At 61.5% G+C, this 12538-nt stretch overlaps 2 protein-coding genes across 19 annotated transcripts in view; one reads left to right on the top strand and one right to left on the bottom strand.

Annotated features, from left to right (window-relative positions):
• LRRC56 (leucine rich repeat containing 56) overlaps positions 1 to 9434 on the bottom strand; it is an 18971-nt gene extending 9537 nt beyond the window's left edge. For 2 of the 13 annotated variants that reach the window (XM_074371284.1, XM_074371295.1), the window contains exons 1-8: positions 9235 to 9433; positions 8585 to 8752; positions 8033 to 8122; positions 7579 to 7723; positions 5789 to 5861; positions 5143 to 5333; positions 2993 to 3080; positions 2421 to 2481 (exon numbers count right to left, since the gene is read on the bottom strand). In XM_074371284.1, coding sequence (XP_074227385.1) covers positions 2421 to 2481; positions 2993 to 3080; positions 5143 to 5319 — 326 coding nt within the window. In that variant the 5' untranslated portion in view covers positions 5320 to 5333; positions 5789 to 5861; positions 7579 to 7723; ... (1 more) ...; positions 8585 to 8752; positions 9235 to 9433. Of the gene's footprint in view, positions 1 to 2420; positions 2482 to 2992; positions 3081 to 5142; positions 5334 to 5788; positions 5862 to 7578; positions 7724 to 8032; positions 8123 to 8584; positions 8753 to 9234 lie in introns of all 13 variants that reach the window. The other 11 variants (XM_074371296.1, XM_074371291.1, XM_074371286.1 and 8 more) reach the window with 11 other exon arrangements.
• Positions 7812 to 12538, top strand: HRAS (HRas proto-oncogene, GTPase). 6 transcript variants are annotated; one of them, XM_074371307.1, is made up of 6 exons: positions 7812 to 8139; positions 10859 to 11020; positions 11203 to 11381; positions 11474 to 11633; positions 11728 to 11807; positions 12124 to 12538. In XM_074371307.1, exons 2-6 carry the CDS (start codon positions 10910 to 10912, stop codon positions 12185 to 12187), a joined length of 594 nt encoding a protein of 197 aa, XP_074227408.1. In that variant the 5' UTR covers positions 7812 to 8139; positions 10859 to 10909; the 3' UTR covers positions 12188 to 12538. The 6 variants fall into 6 exon arrangements, with proteins under 6 accessions (XP_074227408.1, XP_074227409.1, XP_074227405.1 ...); XM_074371308.1 differs by having other exon boundaries at positions 10856 to 11020; XM_074371304.1 differs by lacking the exon at positions 7812 to 8139 and adding an exon at positions 9544 to 9704.

Genomic DNA, 12538 nt, shown 5'->3' with positions numbered 1-12538 from the left:
AAAAAAATCCCAGAAGGAGTAGGGTGTGTGAAATCCAAAAAAAACTGATTGTAAAACTCAAATGCAAGTGCTCAGAAATAGCTGAGTCAGTGTGGAAAAAGGAAAACCAAGATGAGGTGTCAGATACTCACACATTAGCGCAGAGCTGCACCAGTGCAGGCTGCAGACGGAGAGCGGGGAACACGCAGGCGTACCCGCATGGGCCTGGAGAATGGCCCGGAGGACGCCGGTGGACTGCCGGTGGAGGTCGGGAACACCGCCTCACCACATAGTGGAAAACACAACGGGGCCTCAGTCTGCTACCACAACCTGTTCTCTGTGTGGCAGCAACCTCACAGAGAAGCTGGATTAAAGACCCAAAAGTAAACAGTGAGACCATAAGCAGACAGACGAAAAAGCAGAGTATCTCCAAGACCTTGGGGGTGTAGACCAACGTCCTAAAAAAACACCCAAAGCACCAGCCAGAACGGATGGACTGGAACAGTGCAAACGAGGGATCACTGTTTTAGTGAAAAGCACCCTGGTTAGAGTTAGCGGGGGAAGGCGGGGTGCAGAGGCCTATGGGGTCTAAAACGCACCCCGGCTCTACAAAGAACTCCCAGGCATGAACAGGGAGAGGATAGAACCCAGCTGAAAACCAGCACCTGGGGACACGCACACGGCCGTGCTGTAGTGAAAGCTGCCCCTTCAAGTACGTTAATTTCCAAATGAGCTGTTGCGTTTCCCAGATGGTTAGTGTGGTTTTCCCCACACGATTGTCCTGAGTCAAGGCTGTCCGGTCCGAGGCTGGCTTGGCGGGGACACCAGGGCCATCGGTGCCTTTCTCCCAGTGGATGGATGAGCAGCCCTCTGGGAACCAGCCCCATTCACGTGGGACACAGTCTTAACGGCAGCGACACTTTCAGGTGCTGAATTCTCTCCTAGACTCTGAAGAACTGACAGCCATTACCTTAAAATTACGTTCCAGCCCGTATAACACTGCCTGAGATTTTAATGTCTTCAGTATCATTGTCATCACCTAAGCTGTAATGTGACTTTATTGAACTGTCATATTTAATCATGTTTAATCAGGTTCCTTTTACAAATATTTATTCACTTTCAATCCCTGGAGATCTGCAACCATCGTTTGGCCAAGTTTCAGGATTCAATAACAGAAAATTTAAACACTCCTTATATGTTTCACTGTTGTTTTCAAGGAACAGAATACCTTTCATACAATTTCTGATCTAATTTTTTCTTGGAATTGGGTTTCTTTCTGTCTTCTTGGAATTAAACATTTTGTTTTGTCATGGACGGTGCGTCATGTTACCTTTATAAAGCCTTCCGCTCCTCTCTGTAGTTTTCATCCTTGTTTTATGATCTTTCTGTATATTTTTATTGTTCTTTGAGCTAATTTGTAAGCCTTCATAACGAAACAAACATGATTTTTTGTCTCTGTTCAATTAAATAAAGCACTGATATCTGTCAGAATATTGCTGAATCACGTACTAAAGACGGTTCCGAGTGCCAGATTACTTGCAGGATGCGGGGTTCCCTGGGAGCCGGTGTCGCCTGCCTCATCCCTGCCCCACTCTGCGCCTCCCGCTGGGGCCACACAGCCTCTTCCATTTCCAGGTTTTCCAGGTTTTATTAAATTCTTTTTGAAGCTTATTATTTGATAAACAGCAGTATAAATAAGGAAAATCAAGTGAGGATGCTTAAAAACTACCTTTACCATCTCACCTGCAAATGATTGGACCCTCATAGCCCATTTAAAACACCTGGAGAACTTTCTAGACTTGGGACTGGACTCCCACTGCCTTCGGATGGCTGGCCTGGCTGCATAAAACCAGCAGTGTCTTCCTGAAACCCATGTTGTTCAAACACCCAGAACAAGCTGGTGTGACCTCAGATTTGTTCTTCCAGCCCGATCAAGTAAACAAAAGCCTTAAGCTGTCCTGAGTTTTGACTTTCATCTTCTAGGTTAAGTATTGAAATGCTGCTATGTTCACACGGGCCCCGCGGTCTGGCCTCGCCCATCCCTCTTCTTGCTGACGGGGACCCTAAGCTCCTGGCCACCTAGTGTGGGGTCCACCCTGGGCTGTGGTGAGGGGAGCAGGGATGCCTGGAACCCGCTGGTGTTGAGCCGTGCAAGCTCGCTGGTTGGGGACCCTTTGCTGAAGGCCAGTGGGTGCCTTCTGGGTGCTCCTTGGAGACCTTGTCAGCCACACAGCCTGGTGCGACCAGCCCAACCCTGACCATAGGCCTCAAGTGGCGTGCGTCACCCTCAGCAGCTGCATCCAGCTGACCGGGGGTGGGTGATGTGGCAGAGCCGGGCTGGAAGGGTGGGCGTTAGGGCTGGGAGCTGGAGCCGGCAGGCTGCCCAGGGAGACCCCACCCAGGCTGGCAGGATGCGCTCCAGGGGCCCTGAGGGCACTCACCGCAGGGAGCCGAGGCAGCTGCCATTCAACTTCAGTTGGCTGAGGTTGGGCAGGTGTACCCCTGTGGGGCCACAGGAAGGAGAGGTCAGTGCAGGCCTGCCCCTAGCCCCTGCTGTCCGATGACTGCCCCAAAGCCCAGTGCAGCCTTGGGGACACAGGCTTATGTCATGCAGGGCAGGGGAAGAAGGTGCCCCAAGAGGACAGGGCCACGCCCAAGGCCAAGAGGCCACTGGACTCCAGGGGAGAGGGGAGACTGGCTGGTGTAGGTGTGGCCAGAGCTTGGGTCCTGCTCCCAGGCCACCTCCCACGGCGGGGCCACAAGCACTGCTGGCACCCCAGACCACAGCCTCCATCAGCTCACACACTGGGGTCTAGAGCCTGGGAGCCCCCAGCCATCATCCTGTGCAACCAAGGAGGGTTCTTAGTCACTGCCTCCCGTGGAGTACAGGGCACTGAGACAGAGTCCTCAGTCCCTGGAGGAGGGCTGCAGTGGTCCAAAGACCAGGGCCTGGCGGGGGACCTGCGCGGTCTGGCCTGGATGGTGGTGGGTGCAGGCAGGGCGGGGCTCTCACCAAAGTTCCCCAGGCTGTTCTCGCGGGTGTTGACACGCAGTTCCAGCCTGCTCACCAGCCCAAGGTCATCTGCCTGAGCCAAGGCGTGCTGCGGATGTCGGGGGGCAGTCAGTTCTGGGACTGGACAGTGGTCACCCCCCCCACCCACAGGGATACCCCTGTTTTGGGCCACAAGACTGGAGCAGGTGGCAGACACTCCCTTGCCTCGCCCACACTGACCCTGGCCAGGACTAGCTCTGGCTGGGGGATATGCGTGATGTGGTGGGAGCAGAGGTCACAATCGTGTATGCCCAGTGGGGCCACTGCCAGCTAAGGGCCTGCCCTGAGGGTGCCAGTGTACAAATGCGCCCCACGGAACAGACCCAGTGCAGTTCACAGCTTGGAGCCCAGCTCTGCTGAGCATGGCTGTGCCCCAGCCTGCCTCAACCCCAGGGACAAGTACACTTGTGCTGTGAACCCATAAGTCTAGGGGTCGTTGGTCATTAACATCACTGCAGCAATAGCTGACTCATACAGAACTCGGGACCTAGACGCAATTCCAACAGGTACCACAACAAGAAGAATGAATGTGACCTTGGACTGGGGACTGGGGTCAGGAGTGGGGAGTGACGTGAGTGTTACTGGAGCCAGAAAGATGGAGACCCCCTGTCCTGTGACGACGGAATTTTGGTAGAAGGGTCTCCTTAGTAACCTGGATGGCAGAAAAAGCACACAGTGAACTTGTGGCACTGGGTGGAGAAGTCCTAAGCAAGATGTGGCAGTGAGCTGGCCGCGGTGGTGTGTTGATGAGGTGCTATAGGAGACAGAGTTCAGAGGGGATGGAGAGGGCCCAGGACCTGTGGAACTTGTGGGCTTGAACAATAAAATGGTTTCTTCGCTCAAATCAGTAAAACTACCAGGGCTTGAAGTTAGAATGACCCAGGAAGACAGCCTCCAGGAGAAGCCAGGCTGCTGAGTGCCCGCCACAAGCGCGAGGCTCTGGGAGGGGAGAAATGCTTTCAGAAACAACCACAGGTGTGGTTCTTGGCGTGGCGTGCCCCAGACTCACACACATTAGAAAGCATGTGTGGCTCTGGACTGCTGACAGCCAGAGTGCCATGGCCTGGCCTGAGGCTGACCGTGGCCATCGGGCGCTCTCCAGCAAAGAGCTGGGGAGAAGGGGGAGGGCCCAGGGCTGACAGAGTGGCTGCAGTCAGGGTGTGTTCCCAGCACAGGGGCCTGGGGAGGTGCATACACTGTAGGCCTGGCTGGAGGGCTGCACACACGGGGCCGCCAGGGGCACGGGGAGGGGGGCCAGCAGGAATGACTCGCCCACCTGCAGTGACCAGACAGTGAGGATGCTTCTCCGTGTTGGTCAGGAAGGTGGGTGGGGATGTCGGGCCACTACCTTCAGCCAAGTGTTTGGGTGAGTCACCTGGAGTCTCCAAGAGGCCCCTCCCTGTATGCATCTCACCCCGGCGCTAGCGTGGGTGCAGGCCGGAGGGCCCCGTGGTAGGGGTTGCCCGACCCTCCGCGTGGCCAGTGGTGGCAAGGGGCTCAGCCAGTAGGGAAGGGGTGAGATGGCTGGGAGGTGTGGGGTCGCACGCTGGGGTCACTGGGTGGGAACCTGCAGACAAGAGGTCTCTGCAGAACCTGCTGGGTCTCAAGGTGAGGGTGGGGGAGCGGCAGCAGCCCTGAGGCCCAGGTTTGGGAGAGAGGCTTCAACAGCTGCCCCAGACACGGTCAGCGGGATGGCAGGATGCCCTACCTGACCTGCCCGCCCAGTGGACTCCCGCCCGGGTTCTTCATCCACTCTGTGGGCCACACACTTTGAAGGTCTATCACCCTGTCTCCCGTGAGAACTCTCTGGGTCACGGAATGGTTCAAGGAGGGACCCCTGGAGCTCCGCGCACAGTGTGTGCTCAGCAAACCTGTGGAAGGGCCTGGCTCAGGCCCTTCTGTGGCCTGAGTGCCTGGGAGAGGTCTGCGCCACCAAACACCCAGGACTGGCCCTGAGCATGGAGCAGGGGCAGGGGGCAGAGGGGGTGAGGGCATCTGTCAGCCAGGCTAGGCCATGAGGGCTGGGGACGGAGGGCTGGCCGGACAGCAGCCCCGGGACATCGGCCACGCAGGCCCACGCCTGAGCCCCAGCCCCCAGCCCCTACACTCACCAGTCGGGCAGGTGACAGGTACTCCTCCAGCAGCTGCTTGCCGTGGTCCCTGCCATGGCCACCTGGGTCCTGGCTCTGGGGGCAGGGGTTGTGCAGGCCCTGCCAACTCAGCTCCCGCACTCGGATCCTGGCTGTGCTTGGCCGAGGCCCAGGGCCTCTGTCCCAGGCCTGGTCCATTCACATCCAATGTGCTGGACGAAGGCAGAGGGCACAGCTGTGAGCCTCTGCTCTTGCTCTGACATGCAGCACAGCAGAGACCCTGCACAGCCTGGACATGTGTCTGCACAGCCAGCCCCCAGATCCCCTCTGGGCCCCGGGAAGGCTCTGCCCTCACCACTTAGTAACAGCCTGCCTGAGGGCCTCGCAGCCCCCTCCCTGAGCCTGGGCAGGCCACTCTCCATGGGTTTTTGCTCATCCTTCCAGGTCCACGCGAGGGGTGCTGGTGCCAGCCTCCCCCTCTGAGGCCCATGTAGGCTGTGAGCCCAGGGGGCCGCCTCCAGGTCCTGTTTGCTTGTTTGCCCGCTGAGACCAGCAGTAAGCCTCTGCCTCAGGCCTTGTGCTGTGCCTTTCTCTACTGGATGGGCTCTGAGTCCGGGGGTCTCAGGCCTTTTGCCATCCCACCCCTGTGCCCAGCGAGCCCCCTCACCTGGAGGCAGCTGCCTTTTCTCACTGGGGTCAAACACCTGGGCAAGAGAGCAGCATGTGGTCCCAGGCGGCACCTGTTAGAGAGAGTCAGGCTGGCCTCCTGGCTGGGCCACTGTGCCTAAGGGACCTGGGACAGGCTGGGCCAAGGTCACAGGGCCCAGCAGCAAGCAGGTGCAGAGGCTGTAGGGGCTGCTGGCCTAGGGCCTGGTCCTAGGTCCTTTTGGTCATCCTGATGGGGCCCCTGACCCGGCTGACGAGGAAGACAGCCATGTGGGTGACCGATGTTGGGGTCCCTCCAGAGCAAATGCCTTGTCTTCATTCAAATCCTCACTTCCTTCCATCTCTGACTGCAACTTCTCCAAAAGAGGTCCCCAGCCTGTCACTCTGGACCATCTCCCGTGCACAGGCCTCCCTGGCACCCCATCCCTCCTGAGCATCGCCCCCCAGGCCCCAGGGCAGGCTGTCCGCTGTGTCCAGGACTATCTGCACTAGGCTCCCCTGGCACCCCTCCTCAGAGACCCAGATGCCTGGGCCTGGCCCCAGACCCTGGAATCATCTCTGGGGGCAGAGCCAGAGGCCTGCTGGAACATCCTCCCTGCCTCCACCTCAGGTCAGGGCCTCGCCGACCCCCCTACTCCTGAGCTTCCTCCTGCCCTTCCTGGATTTACTTCTTAAGACTGGCCCCTCCCACAGCCCTCTGTGTTTCACAACTTATTCAGTTGAGTGCGTGTCTTGCCCCGAGTGCGTGCGTGTGCCCTGTGCCATGTCCTGCCCTGCCCATGGTGTGCAGAATGGGCTCTAAAATAACCCCTGAAAAATCAGTGAATGTGGCAGGTGTAGCCTCTGGCCAGTTCTTATCTACCAGCCCCTGTGGACACTCAGCACTATTCCTGTCCATCAAGTCTAGAGACGCCCCCCTCGGCCGGGGCAGCTCTCCACTAGGCTCTGACAGAGAGGATGTGAGGCAGTACTGGGCCTTGGGAGTGCCCCTATGTGGAAAGTGACCCGTACACCAAGGACCCATGGAGGTTAACACCTCATGGAGTTTGTGGCCAGGATTTTTTCCCAAAAGTTCTTCTCCTGCCTGCCTTTCTCTCACTGGTGAAAGGCCCCAAACCTTGGAGGAGGGCCCCACCATCGGGCCCCCTGGGGAGATGCTGCGAGCTGTGGGCTATGGGGAAGGTATGGGCTAGCCAGGCCGTGGCCCTGGGGAGCCGGTACGCCACCCTCTTTCCTCTGTGCCTGAGAACAGCTGACCTGAGATCTTGTCTGCGATTAGGCCCAGAGCACAGGTCCAGTCTAGCCCCAAGGTCTTGAGGTCCAAGGAGCAGGGCTGCAGCTCCCATCTAGACACTGTCCCCTCACATCCATTCGCGGGCCTGGACCACACTGTTCATGGACCTGATGCCATCCTGCCCTACCACTCTGTGAGCCCCTGAGGTGGAAACCTGGGGGCCATTCCCTCTTCATAGCTCAGGCCATTTCCCAGCCTGGACCATCAGCTCTCTGGGTCCTCTCCACCTGCCATCCCTTCTGAGGGCATGGCCGGCTCCACTCCTAGGTCCCCACCACAGAACCCCCCAGAGTCTGGGTCTCTGAGCAGGTGACTGGGAGCGCCTCAGCGCACAGCCAGGGGTTGTGGGCAGGGTCCCCAGGGGACCTGATCTGACATCTGGGGCATCACTGGGACCCCACTGGCTTTGCTGCTTCGTCCTCGGCCTGTTTACCCCCTGGCACTGGGTAGGTAGCGAGGCCTGTGGCCCTGGACCCAAAGGCAAACTCAGTTCTCACCTGAGGGCTCGGCCCCGGTGCTCCGGCCCCGGGGGCTCGGCCCTGGGCGCCCTCCTCCGCCGGGCACTCTCTTCGACTCGGGGCGGTTCTTCCGGCGGCGGGGTTGAGAGCCCTGGGCGCCAAGGCAACGGGGGCGGGGCCTCGGCTGAATACGCAAATATTCTTGAGCAGCAGCGTCCTCCCGGCGCCGCGCGGCCGAGCCACGCCCCTCAGCAACGGTTGCTAGGGCCGGCTGGCAGGCAGGCGGGGCGGTAGCCAGCCCACCTGGGGGTGCGGGCGTGTGGGCGCCCCTCCACCCGGAGGGAAGCTGGGGAAGTGGGACGCCGTCGACCCAGGGGGGCGCAGCGGGGCCAGGTGTCGGCCTCCTCAAAGGAGGTCTGGGCTGGAGACACGCGCCCACCTTTCTAAGGTGGGAGGCACCGGTGCAGGGTCCCGGAGGCCCTGCGGGATTTACCTCCGCCTGCAAGTGTGGCCGATGCCTCGACCGAAGGAAGCGCCCTGGGAAAAGACCGTCTGAGGACGAGGGAAATGCCGACCTGGACACCTGGAAGGGAGTCCAGAGTAAGCGCGCCGGTGAGGGTGGCCTCCACCCGTTTTCACTTTCCGCCTTTACTTCGCGTCTACGCGCGTCAGGCGCGACTCAGGCCGTGCCAGCCCGACACAGCCTCGGCAAGGGGGGTCGCCGCCACCGTGGGGGCGGGGGGTGGCCCCCAGGGGCCCTCCAAGGCCAAGGCCTGCAATGGGGTGAACTCAGGGGAACAGCACAGAGCCGGCGCGGGAGGGGGCCGAATGTCTTGGAAGAGGTATGGAATGGAAGAGGGTAATGAACAGTCTTTTCTGGTAAATAAGGAGGATGTGTTTATGCGTTACTTTGACAAATTTTTAAATGTTAAAAACATGCCTTTCTGAGAGCCTTGAAAGGACACGATGTGCATGTTTGTGCTTGGGGTGGGGGAGACTTCAGTTCAACCCCCATGGTAACTTTTGGGTTGAATTGGGAGGGTACCGTTTGTTGTTTGGGCCTCACGGTGCGCTGCGGGAGGGCTGGGATCTCAGGGTTTGGTGAGGAGCTCCGTGGGCGGGTAGTCTGCAGGGCCTGCCCAAGGTGGGGGATGCTGGCGATGAGGGGATGCGGGAGAGGGGCCTTCCTCGGAGCTCCGGGCGAGGCTGCACGCTAAGTGAGTGAGAAGCAAGACGCACCCCGCTGGGTAAAAAGACTGAGCCGGACTCGATGCTCCGCGAGCTCAGACGTCCCCTCCCAGCCCCTGCCCTGCCAGGCCCAAGATGCAAGACTGAGCCGCCCCCGAGGACCCAGCCGAAGCTGCTAGGCGTCCTGGGAACAGGAGTCACAAGCGCCGGACCCTCGTCCTGGCGACCCCTCCGCTTTTCTCCAGCCCCAGGTCCAGGGGATGTCCATGGTGCTGACCCCGCGGACCCCACCCTCCCTGAGGCTTGGAAGTGCTGTCTCCTCCGTTCCGAGTCACCTCTCCTCCGGGCCCCCTTTGGTGGTATGCCCCCCGAAGGCGCAGGGAGGCGTGGGCGCAACTGTGAGCGCCGTCGAGGTGCGGAGGGGCCCGGCGCAAGACCCCGTGCAGTGCAGGAGCTCTAGTCTGACCCCTGCGACCCCGCCCCAGTCCACAACCGCCGCGGACTCACTTTACAGCGGGGTCTCTATCTCCCCGCGAGTCCTGCCTCTTTCCGGGAAAGTCCGGGCCGTCCCCAGGGAAGCTGTCTCCCCCAGACCGTGTACCTGGCCGATCCAGTCCCGCAGGCCGCGGCCCACGAGGGCCACCCGGGCCGGCATCGCCCTCTGAACGGCTCCCGGAAGCCCCGCCCGGCCGCGGCCTCTGACGGACGGGCCGCTCAACCAATCTGAGAGGGTTGGGGCGGGGCTAAGGCGCTGTGGGGCGGGTCCCGGCGCGCGCGGCCAATAGCAGGCTCGTCTGGCTGACGGATGGGCGCGGGGCGGGGCGGGGCGTGCTCGGGCCCGGTCGAGTGTTCGCCGCCCGCAGCCGGAGCCGCACCCGCCGCGGACGGAGCCCATGCGCCGGGCGAGCCGTGCGCCCTGGCCCCGGCCCGCGCCGCCCCCCTCGCCCCGGCCCCGGGGGCAAACGCGCCCGTGAGCGGTGAGTGCGGCGGGGGCCGGGGACCGGGCGGGGGGCCTGCGATCCTCTCTGTGCGCGCGGGCGCGCGGGGGCGCAGGTGAGCCGCGGGCGGCGGCGGGCGGGGCCCTGCGGCTGGGGCTGCGGGCGGCCCCGGGTCCGCTCTGCCTCGCCCTGGCCATCCCCTCGGGCTCCGTGTCCCGGGCCCTGTCTTCCGGGGCCCGGCTAGTGCCCTCAGGCTGTGCGCTGGGTGCCCGCGAGCCGAGGCCCGCCCATGACCATGGCGCTAGGCGGGGTCGCCCGCCCGCCAGGCCGCAGGGACCCCTCCGAAGAGCGCGGGCACCTGGCGGCCATCACACACAGCAGGCAGACCTGGGGTTTAGGAAATCACTGCCCACTGTCCCCACAAGGGCACCCCCTCTTTAAACATCACAAATTGGGACACCCCAGCTGGGGGCCTTGCCCGAGGCCCCTTTTTCTTTTTCACCTGTGCCCCTGTTCCCACACCTCCTTTGGGTGTTTTCCCCTTGATCAGCTTATGCTTCCTGGAGCCCTGGCCCCCCGCCCGGCCTCCTCAATGTCTCACGTTCTCAAATGTTGGGGCAACAGGGCACCAAGGTTTCTGTTTATTATAAGTATGTGGGTCTTTTCCTTGGAGCATAGCCTGAGCCCAATGGGGCAGGCGTTCTTTCTGCCTGCTGTCACCCTGTGCCTGTAACCGCGCCCTGCACCCAGTAGGCGCTCAGTGAATACTTGTCAAGTGGACCAGCCTGCCTGGCGGGGCCAGAGCCCAGTGTTGGCTGCCACTGACCTGTCTAGGCATGCTCCTGTGCCCGCTGCTGTGGCAGGACCTGTTCTTGTGGGGGGTTGCTGGTAACCTCAGCCCGCAGCACCTCCAGTTCAGGTTTTTTGCCTACCCAGCAGCTTCTAATTCGGGTACATGCTTGTCAGCCCTGCAGGGGTGGCTCCCTGCTTCTCTCACACAGTCCTTAAGTGTGGCTGGAGGCAGGACCCTCTTCCACTCTAAGCTGGGGGTGCCACACGTGAGCGGTTGGGTCACCATTCGGGCTACCACCCCTGTTACCTGGATGTACGGACCCAGAGGGCAGGCAGGCTTGGGAGCTCAGTGGGCTGGCCCTGGGTAGTCTGGCTGTGGCTGAGTGCAGCTTTCTCAGCAGGTGGGACAGGAGACCACTGCAGTGCCGAGTGCCGTGGTCCCTTGAGGAGCGATGACGGAATATAAGCTCGTAGTGGTGGGCGCCGGAGGCGTGGGGAAGAGCGCGCTGACCATCCAGCTCATTCAGAACCACTTCGTGGACGAGTACGACCCCACCATAGAGGTGAGCCGGGCTGGCAACCTCCCCAGGTGGATCCTGATGGGGGCTTGTCTTCCACCTGCTCTACAGGGAGAATTCCCTGGTTGTAGGACCTGGAGTGGCATAAGAGGAGCAACAGAGGGGCTAGTGGTGTGAACATCCCATCCCAGCAGGGCTGGTGGTCTCTAAACAGTGTCCTCCCCTAGGACTCCTACCGGAAGCAAGTAGTCATTGATGGGGAGACATGCCTGCTGGACATCCTGGACACAGCAGGCCAGGAGGAGTACAGCGCTATGCGGGACCAATACATGCGCACCGGGGAGGGCTTCCTCTGTGTGTTCGCCATCAACAACACCAAGTCCTTTGAGGACATCCACCAGTACAGGTGAGCTGCCCACCGGCTGGACCTCTCTCTGCCTGCTTTGGATGCAGCTGTGCCTGCACCCCGCCTGCTGGCTCACACCTTTACCTTTGCAGGGAGCAGATCAAGCGGGTGAAGGACTCGGACGACGTGCCCATGGTGCTGGTGGGGAACAAGTGTGACCTGGCCGCCCGCACCGTGGAGGCTCGGCAAGCCCAGGACCTCGCCCGCAGCTACGGCATCCCCTACATTGAGACTTCAGCCAAGACTCGCCAGGTAAGCCAGCTCCCCGCCCCCCAGCCAGCCAGGGCCCCGCCCCGCCCCACCCCGGCCCCAGAGCAGAGCTCACTGCCCCTCTCCCTCCACACAGGGCAGACTCTGGTTCAGGCTCCAGCTCCGGGACCCCCTGGGACCCTCCGGGACCCCCGGGACCCAGCAGCCCCTGGCGCTGTAAGTCTTCCCGGATGGCAGGGCAGTGAGGGAGGCCAGGGCCGGGGGCTGGGCCAACAGACTCCAGGGGGAGGTGGAGGTCCCTGGAGAGAGCTGCCCTGAGCCAGGCTGGAGCTGTGACCTTGGAGCCTGGCCCCTGTGCCCCGAGAGCACCCCCTGGGTCCCTTTCGGCCCTAATCCCTCAGGGGAGCTGCTGAGGGACAGGCCACCTGATGGGGTGGCCCCCGGGGCCCTGTTTGTGGGAGGGGAGGGGAAGGGACCTGGATTCTGCTTGAGGCTAAGGCAGTGCCCCTCTGAGCCTATCCCTCCTTCCCAGGGGGTGGAGGACGCCTTCTACACGCTGGTGCGAGAGATCCGGCAGCACAAGGTGCGCAAGCTGAGCCCGCCTGATGAGGGCGGCCCGGGCTGCATGAGTTGCAAGTGCCTGCTGTCCTGACAGCCCATCCTCCGACATCTGGCTGGTCCCCGGCCCCGCCCGGCACAGTCCCTGCCAGTGGAGGTGCCGGATGCCGGGAGGAGGCCCACGCAGGGGACGGAAGAAGGGAAGGAAGGAAGTGCCGCTGGAGCCCGGCCAGCCCAGGTCGGTGGACACAGTGACCACAGGCCTCCTGGGACATTTGTACAGACTGTCGTGAACTGACGCTACCGGCACCCCAGCGGCTCCTCTCCTCCAGCCCTGTCCTGACCCGCTGGGCGCAGGCCGATCACAGTAAATTATTTGATGGTCTTGA

The sequence above is a fragment of the Camelus bactrianus genome, chromosome 10 (assembly GCF_048773025.1).
Source record: "Camelus bactrianus isolate YW-2024 breed Bactrian camel chromosome 10, ASM4877302v1, whole genome shotgun sequence".
Lineage (NCBI taxonomy): Eukaryota > Metazoa > Chordata > Mammalia > Artiodactyla > Camelidae > Camelus > Camelus bactrianus.
The sequence above is the reverse complement of the archived record's forward strand: the minus strand, read 5'-3'. Positions and strand labels throughout refer to the sequence as shown.

Bases quoted from the DNA above. Each gene is read 5' to 3' on its own strand.
- HRAS (XM_074371307.1), top strand. From the start codon at position 10,910: ATGACGGAATATAAGCTCGTAGTGGTGGGCGCCGGAGGCGTGGGGAAG. The intron at 11,021-11,202 runs GTGAGCCGGGCT...GTCCTCCCCTAG, and splicing joins AGTACGACCCCACCATAGAG to GACTCCTACCGGAAGCAAGT. The intron at 11,808-12,123 runs GTAAGTCTTCCC...CCTCCTTCCCAG, and splicing joins ACCCAGCAGCCCCTGGCGCT to GGGGTGGAGGACGCCTTCTA.